This window comes from Pagrus pagrus (assembly GCF_965226575.1).
Source record: "Pagrus pagrus genome assembly, chromosome: 2".
NCBI lineage: Eukaryota > Metazoa > Chordata > Actinopteri > Spariformes > Sparidae > Pagrus > Pagrus pagrus.
Window position 1 is genome coordinate 14,873,935 of NC_140186.1, and position 18,445 is coordinate 14,892,379.

Genomic DNA, 18,445 nt, shown 5'->3' on the forward strand with positions numbered 1-18,445 from the left:
TATGCTACAAACAGTAGGCACACTCTGTCTACAGTACGTAGCCGGAATTGTTGCAATGCCACCATATACCTCATGTGCTTATCAACATGCAGACACAGAATAACAAGGGCTTTTATATTTACTGTAGCTGCCACAGCACAACTGTATGAATAACTGATGGACGGTTATGGGATAAGGCATCAAAGATGTATATATTTCTGTATATCTTTTACAAATTAAGGGCTTATCTGATTACTCTGATTAATTATAGAGGTCTCAAAAGGTCAGGAGCCAGCTGCATCAGTTGTTCTTAAGTTCAAACTGATCATTGTTATAATGTAAGTGCTTACTAAGTGGAGATTAATACATTATTGAATCAAAACCACATAGTAGCATGAACTAGTTCATGTAGACATTAGTTCTTCCTTAGTATTTGCCGCATGTAACTGATCCAACTGACCCAAAACAGCCCTTTAACATTAGAAGATAAAAATGTTCCTGTTTATGCATCATGAGAGATGTTTTGTTCCTGTATTGCATCTTAGCTGTATATTGCGACACTCAGTCGAAGTGTGTGACAGTTGCAAGTGTAATTTTGTACTGTGTTTACTGTTGTAATTGTGTTTATGTTGCCCAACTGGCCAGGTCAGTCTTAAATCTCAGTGAGGTTTAAAAGGTTCAGTGAGGGTTGCCCAATATTGAAAAAAATGATTTCTGCAATATATATTGCAATATGAAAAAATACAGGAATTTTCACCAGATAACTATGTATGTGATGTCACAGTAGGTGAAAGTCCCCATGGTTGCAACCACTGACTGGCAGAAAGACTACTGAGTGGCAACACTGCTAGTATTTATGAAGTGTTGCAATCTTAATCTCAGCTTGAACGCTGCAGAAACAAAAAACACAATTTAAAATGTGAAATAGTTTAGTTAATTTAGTTTAAAATGGAGACGTGACAGAATATGGTGCCAGGCTGTCTATCTGACTGCATCTCCAGCCAGCTTTCATTTTCCCTAGACATTTTTGTGCCCAGTGGAACCAAATTGCATGATGAAAGTGAGGTTTCTCGGAAACCACTCTATAGCCATGACATTGCACGATCACCATTTATTTCATAACTATATGTTACAGCAAACTGCTTTGCCAGTTTTAGTTTTACTGGTTCAATAAATCACCAGATTGAAAGTATCTAGAAGTTACAAGGACCTTAGCAAGGACTTTACACAGAAATGTGCTGTGATGTGATGTAATGAATGGATTGACAAACATCAAGCAAAACTTAATCACCATTCTTATTTAACTGATTCTATATCAAGAATAATATGTAATAAATATTGCAACCGGGACAAACAAATCCGCAATGTGCATTACAAAATTCTATAATATGTTATAGAAATGATCTTGGATAGTTCATTCCGAAACCTGTTCCGCTCGCAGCTTTACATAGTAAACAGCAATCAAACTGTATTTATTCTGACATTTTCCCCACTTTGATTTGCTGCTGAAATAAATGAATATACATAGCTCTTCACACATTGAAGAGAAGCTGAGTGACATAGGAAGGAACACAAGTGAGGAGAAAGAGAGAAAGCAACAGACGGAATGAGAGAGAGAGAGAGAGAGAGAGAGAGAGAGAGAGAGAGAGAGAAAGAAACAGTCATGAAGGCAGGCGAAGGGTTTTTACTAGCAGCCCTCGGGCAGACTGGCAATCTGCAGTACTAGAACTTTTCCTGGTGGTTGCTTCACCTGTGCGCTGGAAGTAACAGAGGAAACAGCAATGAGAACAGATACAATCATGTCCAATGCTGTTTGATTCTTCATCAGACTGGTGCGTGGTGCTTACAGGACCTTTATTCATCACATTCTGTTACAGGTGCATGGGCAAAATGTCTCCCATTTTTTGCTAAGGATGTGAAATTAATATACTCACTGAATAGATTAGTAAATATACTCCATGTGATAGGCCATACTGGTGCAGATCCATCAGAGAGCATTATATGTGCTGTATATGTCATATGTATTGTTTCTGATGAATGGTTTTGTTTATGGAATCCAAATTCTTCATCTGACCACCCGACAATACAAATACAGTCTTCATACTGTCAGCAGAATAACACACCAGATGCTCAGCCTTACAAAGGCATCAGGAGGTCCTGTCCAGTTTCCTGTGGAGCAAACATAAATATACATATCCACACATAATTGAAAACCATGCAGGCACATGGGGACTCGTCTCCATTTGAATATGAATGCAGTTCTCATTTCATTTTCTGCTTTTTCAAATTCTGTCTGGCAAAACGATAACCCAAAACCTCAGCCACTGCCACCCCTTCAATAGAAATCATTCTGCTAGTCACTGCCTCTGTCCCTCCCAATGACCCAGCCCCTTTCACTCTTTCTCTTTCGTCCAAATCACCTGTTCTCAAAATAAGCACCTCATACAATGGCTTCTTGGACTTCAAAAAAGCATTCCTGCTAAAAAAAGAACATATTGAGGGCATGTTTCTACTGTATATGCAGAAGAAAAGTAGATGGAAGACTATTATTTTTCAAACCTAGGTTCTATTGTCCGATAGGATCGTGTTACAATGTATTCATCCTTGTCGTTGTAGACAGAATTACTTGGCTGGAAAAAATATATATCACTTTATAACTGAGTCTAGAGGTGGGGGATCAGGGTCTATTTCCCGCAAACCACAAGCCACAATCTAATTTGCAATCTTTATTCTCAATTCTAAATTGCCCTATAGTCTATAGCCAGACTTAAAATATCCTATGAATATACACCATTACTGGAACATATGCCTTTACTCTACCAGCATTCTTTGCATCAGAGAAGTCAATGCTCACTGCTTTTTCACAGTACAGCTGAAGCTGTGACAAAAGTGATGAAAATGATTGGTTTATCCCTCTGCCCTTCTTCCTTTATTGTATCACACCCCTTTGCCAAACTTAATCTTTACCTGACCAACAACATATTTAACTCCTCTTTTATTCTGTTTTAGCTGGACCACAGCAAAGCCAGGCTTGTCTGTCCTTGACTTACTGAAAACATGATGAAGTTACACTACTGGATCGGTAGAGTGTTAAACTTTCCCCATTGATCATTCAACTTTCAAAATGAATAAGTGCAAACAGTCTTCAATTTCGTCCTCAGAGGCACATTGACTACACAGAGTCCAGCCATTTAGGTTTCCACGTAGTCTTGTTTTAACTTTATTATGGGTTTGCTATCGGTGTATGTGTTATATTCAATGCATTTTGTCTGTTGCTCTTTTTATACAGTGAATAACTGTGAGGAAGTTACAGTGCTCTATTACAAATGTCATTCCATCGTTTCGTCTGAATTTAGGGCTGCTTTGTCAGGTATCCTTTGGAGTTTTTGACCTTGAGTAGCTCTATGGAGCTGTTTTTTTTTTTGTTTTTTTTTTTTTCTGATGACTGCATCCCTGTTTTGTCTCGCGTACATGCCATTGACACAAGACACACACCCAATGGTTTTCAGACCATTCCACTTATCTAGACATGGCAGAAAGGCAGTTACGAGGAAGACTATTAGCTTGTCAACATGGTTGTAAACCACGCAAGATTTAAAATGCTTTATACTTTGCAAATACTTTATGAGGAAGGCAAAACGTTTGTTAGACCTCAAGGATGCACAAAATGTGTTTTGGTGGGAAACAATGGATGCTGTTATTAAAAGACTCTGCAGGGCACCTTCAACATCTGCTCAGGGATAAAGGATGAAAATGAGCTCTGCCTTCGACTCATTTTTAAATGTTTGCTTTAAATGTTTTTAGACTCCATAATGTTTAAAGGAGCTTCCTTCAATCACATTAAAGAGAGATAGAGATAGAATGGTGAAGAGAACAATTGTTTTAAAAAAAAAGCCGTCAGTGAGGCAGCGGCACAGCAAGAAACAGGGCCGTGTCATTTGTACTACCAGACTGAACCAGGACACCCCACTGAACTAGCATTTAATAGAATTAGGAATTAAGGGTTTGATGCAAAGGCAGCACAAAAGAATGAGACTGGCAGTAAATTTGCAAATAATATTTTCCACATCAGTCACTTCCTTATTTGCTTAGCATGAAAAGCTTTAGATCAGTGAAACCACACGCTGTTTTCACACAGGCTGATTACATCATGGTCTTTAACTCAAGATGTGCAGTCATTTGTTTGATGTTCAATAGTTTGTTTGGATTTCAGATGATTTGCTAAATGTGGGCTGTATCGGCAGTGCATCCACTAGTGAATATGCAGCTGGGTATTTACCTCTGTGTGGAGAGGCAATGGGGATAGGGAACAGGCAGCCAGTGGTCTTGGCAAGGAAGGAGGGATCATTTTCAAAAGTTTCTCATTTAACTGCTGCAGCTTCTGAAAGATTCAGAAGAGGCTCACAACCCTCAGCCAAGACTTATTTGCTATTGGATGCCATTGAGGCTGAAAGTGAGAGAACAACTACACACAATGGCGATGTACACACTGCGGATGATTTAGTAGGCACTAAGATTGGAAAGACCGGAAAAGGGATGAAGGCAAAAGATGTGGAACTAACAAGATGAAGACATAATGTCGGAAAGCAAGAGTATGAAAGGAGCACTCAATTTCATTGCTGCAAAAGTCTTGACAATGAAAACTATGCTGATGAGAGGAGAGGCATCAATTGATTCAAGGAGGATTTTCTTTTCAGAGCACATGTTTAAAAGAAAATAGCACAAAATGAAAGAAAAAATGTCTTGAACCCACCGTGTTAAACCTTGAGATTATCAAAACAGGAGTCTAATGAGAACTCCTAAACTTGACATCTTGGTAATGGGAACACCTCCTTGTGTTTTGGTCTGATGGAAAATACTGCTTTAAACTTTACATTAAAAAGTAGTTGCAGTCTGAAAATGTCCGTATTTTTTTTTTTTTTTTTTTAAAGAGTTAGGTAACAAAAAAGAACCAGAGGAGAGTTAGTGTCTTCGGGTAGGATGTGGGAGGGCTGGGCTCTGGATCATCGCTCTATGCGGATGTACTTACTGCCACAGAACACTCCATTATCTCAAAATGACAGCTAAATTGGCCTGTCAACAAAGCTACACTCATAGAGGCAACTTCACTGGTGCATTAGTGCTTCTTCTAAATGTAGATCAGGGATATGGGGCATCTCTTCCATTCTGGAAGCCACAGGGGGAAATTAGAGAGTTTCTGAGTGCACTATTCAAACAGGCGGGCTTACTATAGCTATTGGTTGGTTTCCCAAGCTAATCAAAACCCCTGCCTGGCTGTGTAAGTATTTTCATGACTGCCTAAAGTTGAAGTGAATCAAGCCTGTGCATCAGGGGGAGTCCTGCCGAAGAACAGTAGCACACAATTGATGGTGTGTTATTTAAAGTCAGTACTTTCTTTGGCTGCCTCACTTTCAGCTGCATGAAGAAGACTGATTGTTACTGGCTTTCTTAAAGCAGCCACTCAATATTTCTATCCACCTATCTGTTTGTGAAGTTCACTGATGTAATGCAAACATTTCAAACAGTTTTGTCCTGATCTAGCACCCCAAATCAAATTCACAACTGTATCTCTTAGCTGAGTATGAATAGCTTTCCTGTATATCTGCCGACTTATCTACAGAACCAAAGAAGGTAACTTAAGGCCGCCAACTGAATTTAGGTGTTACTGCCTGAACCTACTGTGAATTAAATTTCTCGAAAGTAGTCTGGTAAATCCCAGAGGCAATGCCACTATCTCAGTTCCAGGCAGTGGAGGACTCTTCCATCCCCTGAGAGACTGTACACCCCCTCAATGCCTCAGGTTTATCAGTCTCTGAGAAAAAAAAAAACACTGTCTTGTACTGTATAAATTAATGCTTGCTGGATACTTACCGCTAAGCATATTTAAAAAGGTTGCTATATGAAGTTTCACAAGAACGTATGTCAGTAGAGAATTTTTATATCATATTTACTTTGTGGGGATGTCTGTAGAATTTTGTCTTGAGAAAAACGACTACTTTGCATTTCTATACAGTCACACTTTGAGGTAGTGGAGCTTAGCTTAGCAACATGGAGAGTGAAAATCAGACAAGCAGCTCATTTATAATCTTCTGGTTAGGTTTTGTCTCAAATCCACCAGGAGTTCCCTGGCAGATATATCCCTTTGCAGAAAAGCTAGCCTCCGTAACAGGACTCTTTGCTTATGTGTATGGTGCATGCGCATGCCCATATTATTGTTCAGAGTAGTGCAAAGAGAATGTGTGGGCGGAAAATAGTGCATTTCAGAAAATTATCAAAACCTTTTGAAAAGTACTTTAGCTTTGTCTGGCTTGCAAGGACAGTAAGATTGGCCCTAAACAGAGATACTGTCTCCGACCTTCCTTGTCTGTTTGTGTATTTACCTGAATACTTGGGGACAAATTTCACCAGAAGACTGTTCACTTTAGCCTTGCTCCTATGGGTGAAACTAGAATCCGTGTTGTCTGTTGTGTGTGCGTGTGTGTGTGTGTGTGTGTGTGTGTGTGTGTGTGTGTGTGTGTGTGTCTGTGTGTGTGTCTGTGTGTGTGTGTGTGTGTATATGTGTGTGCCTGCTTACATATACTGTACATGTAATGCCCCCACATCCATGAGATTGAACTGAGCTGGCGGGCAAGCTAGCAGGTGGGGCTCCTACATAGAAGACTTTGACTGGAAGGCAAGATACCTTTTAAAAAAAAAAGTAATTTGCTGCACCCACACAGAAATCAGATCCCAAGAGTTTTATGCTGAGAGAGGGCTGAAGATGCACAGAGGTATTTCACCCTGGTTGCTGTTTATTTAATTTAGGGTGGCTGTCCATATATTGAGAGAGTGGTAGAATATACTCTAACCACTCCGTTAATCATTTCCCTCATTCTAATAGTGAATGCGAGCCAAGAAAAAACAGTGTGACTTTTGCTTATAACATGCAACACTAACAGAGATAAATGAAAGTGAAGCTTGAAAGTCTGGGAATATTCGAGGACGTATTGTTATGGTAAAACATCTGATGTATTATGATAAATGTCCTGAAGTACTTTCAGTGTGTCGTGTGCATCGTGGAGGCATGTAAATTCAAATTGCCAAAGTGCTTTGGCAGAGCATCAGTCAGTCTAATCTAACAAGACTGAATCTATAACTGGAGATAAACAAGAAGAGCTGAGTAATTCCTGAAAGCTGCAAACTGAGCTTTATGGAAAAAAAAGAAAGGCTGATCACGATGGACTCGAGGCTATAAGCTCCCACTGTAACTAGTATGGATCTCCAAATCCTGTTTACCAATGACCGCCTCCTCCACAGCTCGACTTATTGCCATCAAGACAAGACAGGCAGTGGCTAATTACTGTACAGCGACAAACAAACCAATACTTCTCTATCTCCCCGGTCATGTCCCATTACTTCAGCTTACTTCCCCTATTCATATTTCCTCTGACAGGTGCATCTGTCCATGGAGAATGAGGCAGTGTTTTAATCGGCAGACAGAGGATGTCGTAATTTAGAGGCGTACCTCTGGGCTAACACGTGGCTCAGCCAAGGTGAAAATGACAGTGGGAGTGGAGTTTTATTGAACACAACGGGGTTCTTGTCAATAACGCTGCCTCTTGGCATTGTGTTCGATGCCGTTATTAATGCTTGGGGTCCGTTCGCATCTGTACATGATTGCGCATCTGTGCATATTTGTGTCTGACCTTCCGCAGCAGATATGAGATGGTACGATGATGAGGATATACAGTTTCCTCTCAGCCACTTTCTCACAGGCAACTAAGGAATGTGTTGAACACCCACATGTTCAAGCGCCGAATCAATGTGAGTCAAGGAGAACGAAAAATCTGGGTGGGGGGGGGACAATGCAGAGGGAGAGAGCAGCAGGCAGCAGACTCTGCGTGTGTGTCTGAGCATGAGCGTGTGTGTGAGAGAGAGAGAGGAAAGAGGAAAACGGGAGAGAAATAAGAGAGAGCTTGAAATGAGACAGCAAGGATAGGAGTGCGCAGATTGATATAGCAATTACCAAGAAAGCTATCCCTCAGTTAGGAATACATCTACATACATTAGAGCCGGGTTTGCTCTCCAGCCACTGTTTCTCTGAGGTTGGCTCAGTAGCATCTCATACACAAGCCGAGCACGCGAAAAGGTCATCGCTGGGCAGTCACTGTGCTCACGCTAACAATAAGGAGCCCATCTATCGTGCATGTTGCTCATGATACAAGAGAAAGAAATCAATCTTAATGCCAAGGGTAGAATGAGACCTCCCAAAAAGAAAAACCACAGGTCTATCTTCATAAAAGTGCGTATTGAAAAAAAAAAGAATGACAACAGACAAGAAGAGGTTGATCAGCCTCTGCTCACTGGTCAATGATGTTTTGTGGAATTCCCATATTAGCTGTAATTCAAGTCTCGGCACAGTGTGCCATAAACATAAACATAGTCGATTACTTGTCATTGCACAGGTGGACGCATGCAGCATTCAGAAAGCGACTTACACTTGGAAGCAAAGCTTGCCACAGTGGGATTCAAAGGACTGGCTGTCATGCACACTTTCCCTGAGCTAGCAAGTAAATCCAGTTATAGTTAGCCTATAATGTATGCAGAGTTAGGAACGGCATATGCTTGTGCAGTGTGACTACAGGCCCTGCAATATATAGAGGAAGAGTTTTGCATGAAAATGCCGCTGCCGAATCAGACTGCGCATGTAAGCACACTCGCATTTCAAACACCCTTGTTGGTTCAAGACACAACAGACAATGAGAACAAAAGAGAGAAAGGGAGCAAAGAGAGAGGAAGGAGGAAGGGAGAAGACGACAGAGAGGTGAGGGGGGAGTGAGAGTGAGATGCTGTGTAAATAACCCTGTTAAAAAAGAAGAAAAAGGGAGAGGGCAAGCAGATGGAAATATAAAAACATGGTAAAATGATCCAGTGCGACTTGGATCTCTGCCGTAGGCTCAAAGCTATGCTCTGCCAGTGTATGCATGTCTGCACTGTGTGTGAATGAAAAGTGTTTTTGCGTGCAACTGTGCTCCAGTCTGCATACAGTACATACAGCTGAGCACCATTCACTGTGGTTTTATGTCAGATAGCTGCAGGTATACAAGAGCTGTGATGACACGACAGGACTGGGATACGGCACAGGTCTGCTAACTGTTTTGTCCTCTTTTTGCGGGCATGTGGAGGAGAGGAAAACATTACTATCCAGCCGGACATGGGCTGAAGGGTCAGATTGCCGAGGCTGTATCTGTTGAACTCTAATACCGAAGTCTCTTTGACAAAGCTCAACTCAAGGATCTACATACATCAAAACGTCTCGGCATTACAAGATAGCTTCCAACTCATTAATGTTACAAAACCATACAAGGTGATGCAGGCTCTCGCTCTTAGTGGAGAATAAGCCAGAATGAAAACCTCTGTTTCTAAGGACTTGAAGGAAAAAAGGATAAAAATGGAAAAGACGGAGAGAGAGAGAGGGTGGGGAATGAAGAGAGAGAAAGGATGGAGTGATGAAAGTAATTAAACACTGCCATCTGCTGGCTGTTGTATAAACATACTGTATGCTTTGAGCCTGAAGCTAATGTATTTAAACAGCTGCACCTTTGACCACCTGTTTGCATTGATCCAACCTAAGCAGATGTGACACACAAATGACACAGCGGCGGGCCAAACTCGACATAATAATGAGAAAAAACTTCCAAATTCAAATGCAATAGAAGATCCTGTTCAGAAAGAGGCAAATTTAATTTGCTGGTTGAAAGAGAAGAAGGAGCGCTGAGCACGATGCAATCATTTTGATGCAATCACAATTATGTTAAAAGACACAATCCCCATCCTCTCCTCTTGGCTCATCTAATCGAAGGCAGCAGCAAAAGCAGAGGAATGAAAGGAGGGCCTTCTATAACTCATACTTGAACTGGCACTGTTTTTCTAGCTGGGTTACATTAGCATAGAGTCATAGTGTATCTTGTATTTCTTCATACTAAAAAAGGCGTCTATCAGAAGTACTTACTTTGCTGCTCTTCACAATGCTGATGTCTTTGTGTGTGACACTTCAAATAAGTGTGAGAGAGTGAGAGAGACCAGTAGAGTCATAATTTTAAAGGGCCGTATCAGGTGCTTCTTGCTTTTGACTGTACAAAGATAAGGAGGCTTAAAGCGGGAGAATTACAGGGAGACAAAGAGAGATTTTTTGCATATTAAAATGTGCTAGGCGAGAGGGAGAGAGTGGCAGTCGTCCATTTCCTGCCTGCACATGAAGGCTCACAGATAGTAACCAGTCCTCTTTAGAAATAGAACTTTCTACATGTACAATGTACAGTTTACATGAGGCAGATATATTAACTGCATGATAAAAAAAATACTAATATTTGCAATAAAGACTCCACTCCACTGGCCTCCTATATTTTTATTATTTGTTAAATCACATAGAAATGCTACAGTGTAAGTGTGTGCTGTGACCTAAAAATCTATGCCTGCGTGTGCGACAGTGTGTCTTTACCCACATACCCTTAGGGCCTTGACTCCATCTGTCGTCCCACTGAGCTCAGATCCCCAAATAAAGACTTTCATTCCAACATGACAGGGCTTTTCCTGCATAGCGAATTTAAAGGTGGCCTTCTTCAAATTCTGTTCCGCCCTTACTAAAAAAGCAGAGCATGTCCGCAATACTAAAACCTATTTCAAGAGTGTTAAATCCTTCACTGCCAACTGCTAGTGCAACACCTGAATCAGTCCAGAGTGGTGCTAGGTGAATAGGAAATTATTTGGATGACATTCTATCTAATTAGCACTGGCCAACTGCTGTCACTATTTCAGTCAACAAAGTGCTCAAGTAACAAGACATCCACGTCAACCTCACCATCATTACCTGATTTACTCACGGACTCTTTTCACACTGCCATTTGTTTGACATGTCAGGTGGTCTATATATGTTTTGTTACAGCACCGTTTTGTTTTTTGAATGAAATCAGGTTTTAAAACCTGCAAAAACTCAAAATCTTGTCAGTCACCTAGAAAGTAGTATTTTAGTAAGATAATGGGGCTTGTTTTTGAACAATTATCACTTATTCCATTGGCATATATATACATACATATATATTAGTATGTGTGTTTGGTGGAATGTATTGTCTGCCTCATTTTTATCAAATTTAAAAACTGACATTTCCACAGCAAACTACCCGTTGATTTTAAAGTTGATTGTCTGAAAACGTGTTAATGTTCCCAACATGTACACAGAATTCTGAAAAGAAACTCTTCCAATACATTTGATGAGGAACTATTTTAAAGCATCTACAAGGAACTTTCATGTTTCGTTGATTCCGGCAGCTCCTGTGGAAAAAAGCAGTATGAGCACCACTGCCACCTGTTGTAAAGATCTTGATCTGGCTAGTGCATGCAGCTGTTTGCAGGATGCCTAGCGATGAGGTAATGTACAGTACTGTATCTATTTGTGACTATGTAAAATTAATAACTATAATATGATAACAGTTACACAAAGTAAACCTTTTTTTATTACCATTCATACACCTAGGAGAGATGTAAGCCTTCAGCTAACAGATTTGATTGCTTTGTGATAGTAATTTTGTTGACAAAGCCAAGGTAAACAGTACATAGTAATGTTGTTATTTTGAGCAAAATCTGACCTGGTGGCAGGCATTAAGAATAGCTAGGAGAGGCATCAATATTAAATTGAGACTGTTTCATCACCAGTTAAAAACTCCTTGTAGTACGTTTAAAAGTAAAAGGTGGAGGCGGGAGTTCATGTTGCCTCTTTGTTATATGCCAAACGTCACTGAAATTTAGTGAATTTGAACTGATGCGACCTCCCCTTTCTCTCTTAAAAGATCTTACATCTCAGTGTCCTAAGTTGACTCATACCAAACTAATTCTAGGTGTCAGTGAAAAAAAATTTAGATGAGGTCGTCCCCTCTTTCTTGTCTTATTCATAAGTTACCCTTTCACTCTAGCTATAGACCGGCGTCTGCGCCCTGCATTTAAAAATCTTGTCTAACCTTTTGTGTCACAGACTGTACATGTTCTGGAGCAGTTCAGGAAATGCTCTCAACATCAGCACTATTTTCATTTTAGTGGCATATGAGCCACAATCATCCTTCAAAAACCTACAGAGTCCTCTGGATGTTTTACCCTAATTAAACATGGAAAAGAATCCATATGAAAGGTAATCTATATTCCTGTCTTTGTTGTGCTGCTTTTTCAGATGAGCGCATATTCTTGGCATTGACAGAGAGGAAATGAAAGGTGATCTGCGTTCTTTTCTTCAGTCCACAAAAAAAGGAAAACTTGTCTACAGTGTGATCAGGACCCTTTATTCCTGAGTAAGTGTCAGACTCAATTATTGATATTATTTAGACACACATATGCATCTTTGTGTAACAACACATCCTGTGAGTGAAAGAGGCTGTAAGAAACATAGGTGACAGAATAGAGAATGAAGGAGTCCTAATGAATAGACTGTGTAAAATGGTTTGTTTAGCTGAGACAACACCTTGTCCATATCCACTCTCTCAAATCCTTTAAAGAAATGAGCACCATCACACTACAGCTACTCAACCAAAAAATAAACCAAGAAAAAAGCTCAATTATTAAAAGTTTTTTTGGTCTTGATAGGCTGTGTCTATCTGTGCTGTAGTCACGTCTGCCTTCCAAGCCTACAATCGCTGCGAAGGGCCAAAGAATGAGTAACAGATCAAAGCTGACTTAGGACAGGGAGCAGCACCCCAAAACAGATAAGTGCAATCATCCAACTCCGCAGTATCCAGAGAGCTTCCATTACTGGAAACAAAGCAAGCGTGCATGTGAGTGCTCGCGGGTTTGTGTGGATGGAAAGATAGTTTGAGATTATCTGGACAACAGTGTACAGCCGCCCCCATTCTATCAATGTATTACAATAACATATACAACCCAAACTATATGCACCACTGTATGTGCTTTACAAACAAACACATATAAAAGAAAGAGCACATGCACAGTCGCAAACACAATCCTGCAAGTGCCATGCCTCACAGCTCAGTATCAAGTCATTACTATTCTGAGAGGATCTGACCATAGTCTGTGTCTCTGTGGTAAGTTAAGAATTAAACATGCACCAGCTTCAGGCAAGCACAGAGGGCTAAGCAAAGGGCAATTTGTCTCATTTAACTGCTGCCTGTCTGCCTGTCTACCCAATAGAATCAAATTATGCAGGTCTTTTGCTTTTGTAAAAAGCCACACTGTTTTACATAAAAACAAAGTTGATGTGATTACTATAGGCCACGGCCTCGTGCAGAGTAACAGGGTAGCAGATTTAAGAGGAAACTAAAATGTTGTTCATCTCAAAGCGTCTAAGCCTTCAGCACTAGATAGCCTTAAGTTATTCATCTAATGTGTTTGTGTCTATGTTTTACCCTAGTGGTCTGACATGTGGCCCCACAGCAGCAGCATTAAGCCAAAATAGAAGCTGGTTGCAATTTCCAAACATTACCACAAGGGGTCACTCACATGCCGTTAATTAGCAATCTTGACTGCAATAGAGCATTGTGGTTTGTAAGTGCATGCTAAACAGCAAAAGAACTGAGAAAGATACATATGGTCAAAAAAGAAAAAAAAAACACCATGCAGTGTGTCAAAGTATGCTGCTCTGATTATAGTTAAAACCCATATCATCAAGTTTATGTTGAGAAAATCTGCATACATCTCAGTAAAAAAAATTCAAACTGCAGGATAAGGTATCACATCTTTTTACAAGTGTATACAGACGTCTTTTGTTTTTCTTTTTGTTTCACCATAAGTGTGTTTATCAGCATTACATACAGTGCATGTGACATTATTTACCTCAAACCAAATCAAAGTGATGGTTAGTTTATTCATTCATTCTTGAGTATAATCATGTTTTTATACAACTTTCCCAGTTTATATGTGTGCATTGTTTTACCCATATCAAAACAGTCATGCCGTTGCATTCCTAAAGAAATCACAAACAAAAAGACTTTAATGAGAAACTCCTCTGCTGTCTGTAATTGCAGATGCAATCAGGCCACTCACTGCGGCTGATCTTGTATCATTAAGAGATTAACTACCTTCATCTTATGAAAGAGTCTGCACATTATGTTTTACTTTATAATTTTTGTCCTTTGAAGGTGATGGCATCCATAATTACGGTACTTGGTAATTTATGTAATTAAACACAACATCGTATCCAAAGTGACAACGTTTACTCATTTAATCAAATTGTGATCTCAAAAATCTCAACAGTGTGAACATAAAAATGTGTGTGACATTTTCTGTGTGACATTGTCCCCTATTTACTGGAACTGTTAAGCTCCTGTGATATTTTTTTTTTGCCATGGGTATACATAGTAGAACTAAATTAAACTTCTTCCTTCTGTATCTTCCTCTGCATTCCTCTAATGTGTTTTACAGGTGGCAAAGTAGATTCTGCTGCAGTTCATTAACACTGGCACTATTCAACTTTATGCAAAGTTTTCAAGAGCTAACATGAGTTTTAGATGTACTGTGAAGCCATATGTTTACATTTATGTTCATAAACATTATAGCAAAAGAAGCTCGATTTTGAGTAATGGTGGGGTGAGAACAAAAAGATCACAGAAGTCCAACAGTTCAAGAATATAGGATTATATAACCAAAACTGTTACTATTGTAAGGCACAGCTGCGTGCATTATTGTGTGATATTCGTCAATCTTTATAATATGAGCTGGGTTTGTAACAAACAGACAGATTCTGCAAACAGATCCAGATTAGATGGTTTAGAGGAACACGAAACTATAGTATTGATCCCAGTGAGTAACAGGGACAGTTGCACTGTGTAGCCTGTTGTATAATTTAGTGGGAAAAAGATAAAATAATAAATAATAATAATAAAACAATTGTAACAACAAAAGGTAAGACTTCCTCTGCTGCTGCTGCTGCTGCTGCTGCTGCTAGATGAGAAGGGTTGTACACACAGCTCTGACTTCCCTGATCACTGACCCCTCTCACCTTGCTAGCTCCCTCTTCCAGCCCCTCCATATATATCCTGTGGCTGTTCCATACTTGAACTCTGATGCACATGCACTTATAGAAGTAGAGAAGGCATTAACCAGCAGGCACTTTGAAGGAGACAGGTGGCTGCACAAAGGATCTACGGTATATATATTCTGTATGTTAGAATGTATAAATGTGTGTTTTTACTGTCCTTATTTTATATACTTCTTCTACTTATGAGCAAGTGTTCTTTTGTTTGTCTTTAGGAGCTGCGCTGAGGTAAATTTCTATCAACTTTGTTGGCATGGCAATAAAGTATTAGATTGGATTGGATAGTGCATTTTACTTTATATCATAAAGGTGCAGTGGGTATCCTTTTTAATGTTACGACAAAGCATTGTCACTTTGGGACTATAAAAATGATTTATTGATCATAAAGTTAGCAGTGTATTCTTCATGGCTGTGGTCTTTGATAGAGCATGCACTTAACTTAACAAATCACAGATGGCAATTTCATGAAAAATCATACCTGTAAATAGTGGACAAGTTAGCTGTTTGTTAGAAGCTTTATCTTATAACCAGAATGGGAAAATTATCCTGTCCTGAAAATCCTGCAATATTATATCGCTAAAGTAATCTACACATTATACAAACATTATCAGGGAGAAGTTGACTGTTGATTGAAATGATGTAATGCTGCTGTTGAAGAAGGAAAAGATGTGCATCATTCATTTAAAATTTCTCTGAATTTGTCATTTAAATGTATAAAATGTAAATGCAAATACAATCTGGGTGCCATCAGTCATGACACAAGCTGAGGGGAAAATCATGCCAGAGAAAATCTAACACAAACATTAAAAAAAAAATTACTTTTGATTTGAAAAGTACTATCTTAACTAAGAACTAGTAGTTCTTAAGCTCGTTCGTCATTGGTCAGACTACTAGTGGTTTTCTATCCCACCTGGCATGTTTTGAGTATGTGTGTGGGTAAAAACATCAGAGCTCGAAATCCTGAACTAAAACCACCTCAATGTCTTAAATTGTGGGAGAGGGAGACCGAAACAGAAAAGAGTTACAAGCTCTGAACAGATCAATAGTTCACCATCAATGTGTAACCACTAGATGGCAGCAGAGAATCATGTTTGCAGATAAAACTTTGAGCACAAACGAGTTCAGCTTGTTGTGTTTGTGTAGATTAAGGGTACACATCAAAGTGTAGAGAAAGTGTGGAAAGTTATGGATTGATTGAATATAAAGGGAATGAAATACCACTGGAAGCACCGTACAACCGTACATACATAACTCAGTATTACATAAATATGTTGTGACACTGAAAATGAATGTTTATTCCAATATCAAAGTTGTCAGCGTCAAAGCACATGTAGATACAGTAACAATGAGTGTACACGTACCATGTAGTATTTCTAATATGTGGTTTCGGAGACATAACTTGAATGATGTGTGTGTCTTTGTTTATGTCAGAGAAGGATATGACAGAAGCAGAACAAGCCATCGCAGATACTAGTCCTGGAAATGTCAGAGCATATTGATGTGCCTATTGTAAAACAAGCTATACTCTTCCCACTGTTATGTACTATACTTTGTAAAAAATAATAATGTACTCCTGCAGTACATGTGTCAAAAACAGTTACTGCATTCAGGGACCTTTATCGCTGAGCTTTGAGACGTGTTCATTAGTATTGCCTTGAAGAGGTCAATGATATGCGCTCTCAGCTGGGATATACCAGAGTCTGACTATAGAAAGTGGAGTAGAAAAGAATGCTTTGCCGACTTACATCAAATTCATTGAGGGCAGCAGCCAGCTCGCCAATGCCGGCATGGCCATGTTTCTCATCAGTGGGCGAGGTGGCCTGAGCAGCACTGGAAATGCCTCCTATGGCCTCCTGGACCTGCTTGAACACGTAGTCTCGGTTAGCACGTGTGGCAGCCACATCTGGGTGGCGCAGGAAGGCCTGTGAGGCCGTGTACAGCATGGTGGCATTTTTCTTAAGGGCCCCACGTGCAGCTGCCATCTCATCTCGACACTGGGGGTCTTTCAATTCCTGAGAAGGTGAAGAACATTCTCAAGTAAGTTCTACTAACCATCATCAGAAACATAATTCACAATAAATGTAACGAGAAATCAGTGCATTTCTCAAAATGTTGGATGTTGGAACAAAATGGAAAAAAAGACATCCGATTTTGATGGCATCATTATCTCACAATGGAGCAGAAAAGAAACCCTGGAATAGAATTCAGTTCAGTGTCTTGCTCTGGGACCTTTGAGCAGGCTGGATGTTTGCCAACATGACACTTGCAGGAAAAAATCTTCTAAGAGCTTTTTGTCACACTGGGGGCGATGCTTGAAAAACACTTTCATGTGTTATCCTTCTCTCAAATATCCACTGATGTGAATATTTAGCAGATTTTCAGCAATATTAATAAAGTCATTTCAAATGCTGCTGAAAAACTGGAAATTCTAGCAAACATTACTTCAACTAAAACGGATGATAAACAGTAATTATCAGTACTCTCTATGTTTCACATAAATCTTACAAAGTACACGTACTCATTGACTACAAGCTATATGAAATTATCAATATATATGAAAGAAACCACTCATAACATCTTGATAATGTCATCATGTCTATTTTGTGTGTTGGAATTGTCAGTGCAGTTTACAGCCACAACTATAAGTACAAAAACTGACTGAAAATAGGTTCATTTCCTGTTAAATTAACCAAATTTCCCCTACAGGAAAAAGTTGCATCTTGTTCAATTGCTCCATAATGGCAGTGTCTGTGTGTCCCAATGGCCTTAAAGAGACTATGCAAATTATGCAAAGCAGATAAAACTGCATTTCATTATAGACTTGGCCAATATTTTGTCAGGATATGACATCAATGACTTTGAATTTGAGCCACTAGTGATCTCATATAAACAGTATTACGTAATTTACCTCCAGTTGCTCACCATTACTCAGCTCTGCACTCACAACTCTACAAATGAAGTTTAGAAAATCACAGACAAAGAAAACAAGAATGTAGACACTATAAGGTGCTCTCTCTTTCGAGGGAACACCTTGTGCCTGAATGTGACACACAAATAAGGAGCGGTTTACTTTTTCTGTGAAATACAGAGTAGAGGAGACAGGGGGCTTCCTTTTACCTGCTGTCTCCGGGCTGCCACATAGTTAAGCTTCACCATCTCCTTCCCAAACTCCTTGAAGCGATTGGCCAGGTCCTGCTCATTGGTCGCATTCTTAACTCCCTCCAGGGCTTCCTCCACCTGTCACAAAAACAAAGAATTGACGGGATTTTGTTGTAAAAAGAAATACATTAAAGTAAAAAAATACAACATTTGTTTTCGGTGAACATTTTTTTATTCCTGCGTAATTGCAGCCAGGTTTAGAAAGACAATAACCATTTAATTGTGCTTTTTTTAATGGGTCTCATTTCAGCAATCTCCATCCCTACTGTGGGTACATTCCGATTCGGAACTCTT

General features: G+C 39.6%; 1 protein-coding gene across 1 annotated transcript in view; it reads right to left on the reverse strand.

Annotated features, from left to right (window-relative positions):
- ctnna2 (catenin (cadherin-associated protein), alpha 2) overlaps nucleotides 1-18,445 on the reverse strand; it is a 322,519-nt gene that overhangs the window by 242,189 nt on the left and 61,885 nt on the right. Inside the window, exons 5-6 of the mRNA XM_084366449.1 lie at nucleotides 18,110-18,229; nucleotides 16,738-17,004 (exon numbers count right to left, since the gene is read on the reverse strand). Coding sequence (XP_084222575.1) covers nucleotides 16,738-17,004; nucleotides 18,110-18,229 — 387 coding nt within the window. The remainder of the gene's footprint in view (nucleotides 1-16,737; nucleotides 17,005-18,109; nucleotides 18,230-18,445) is intronic.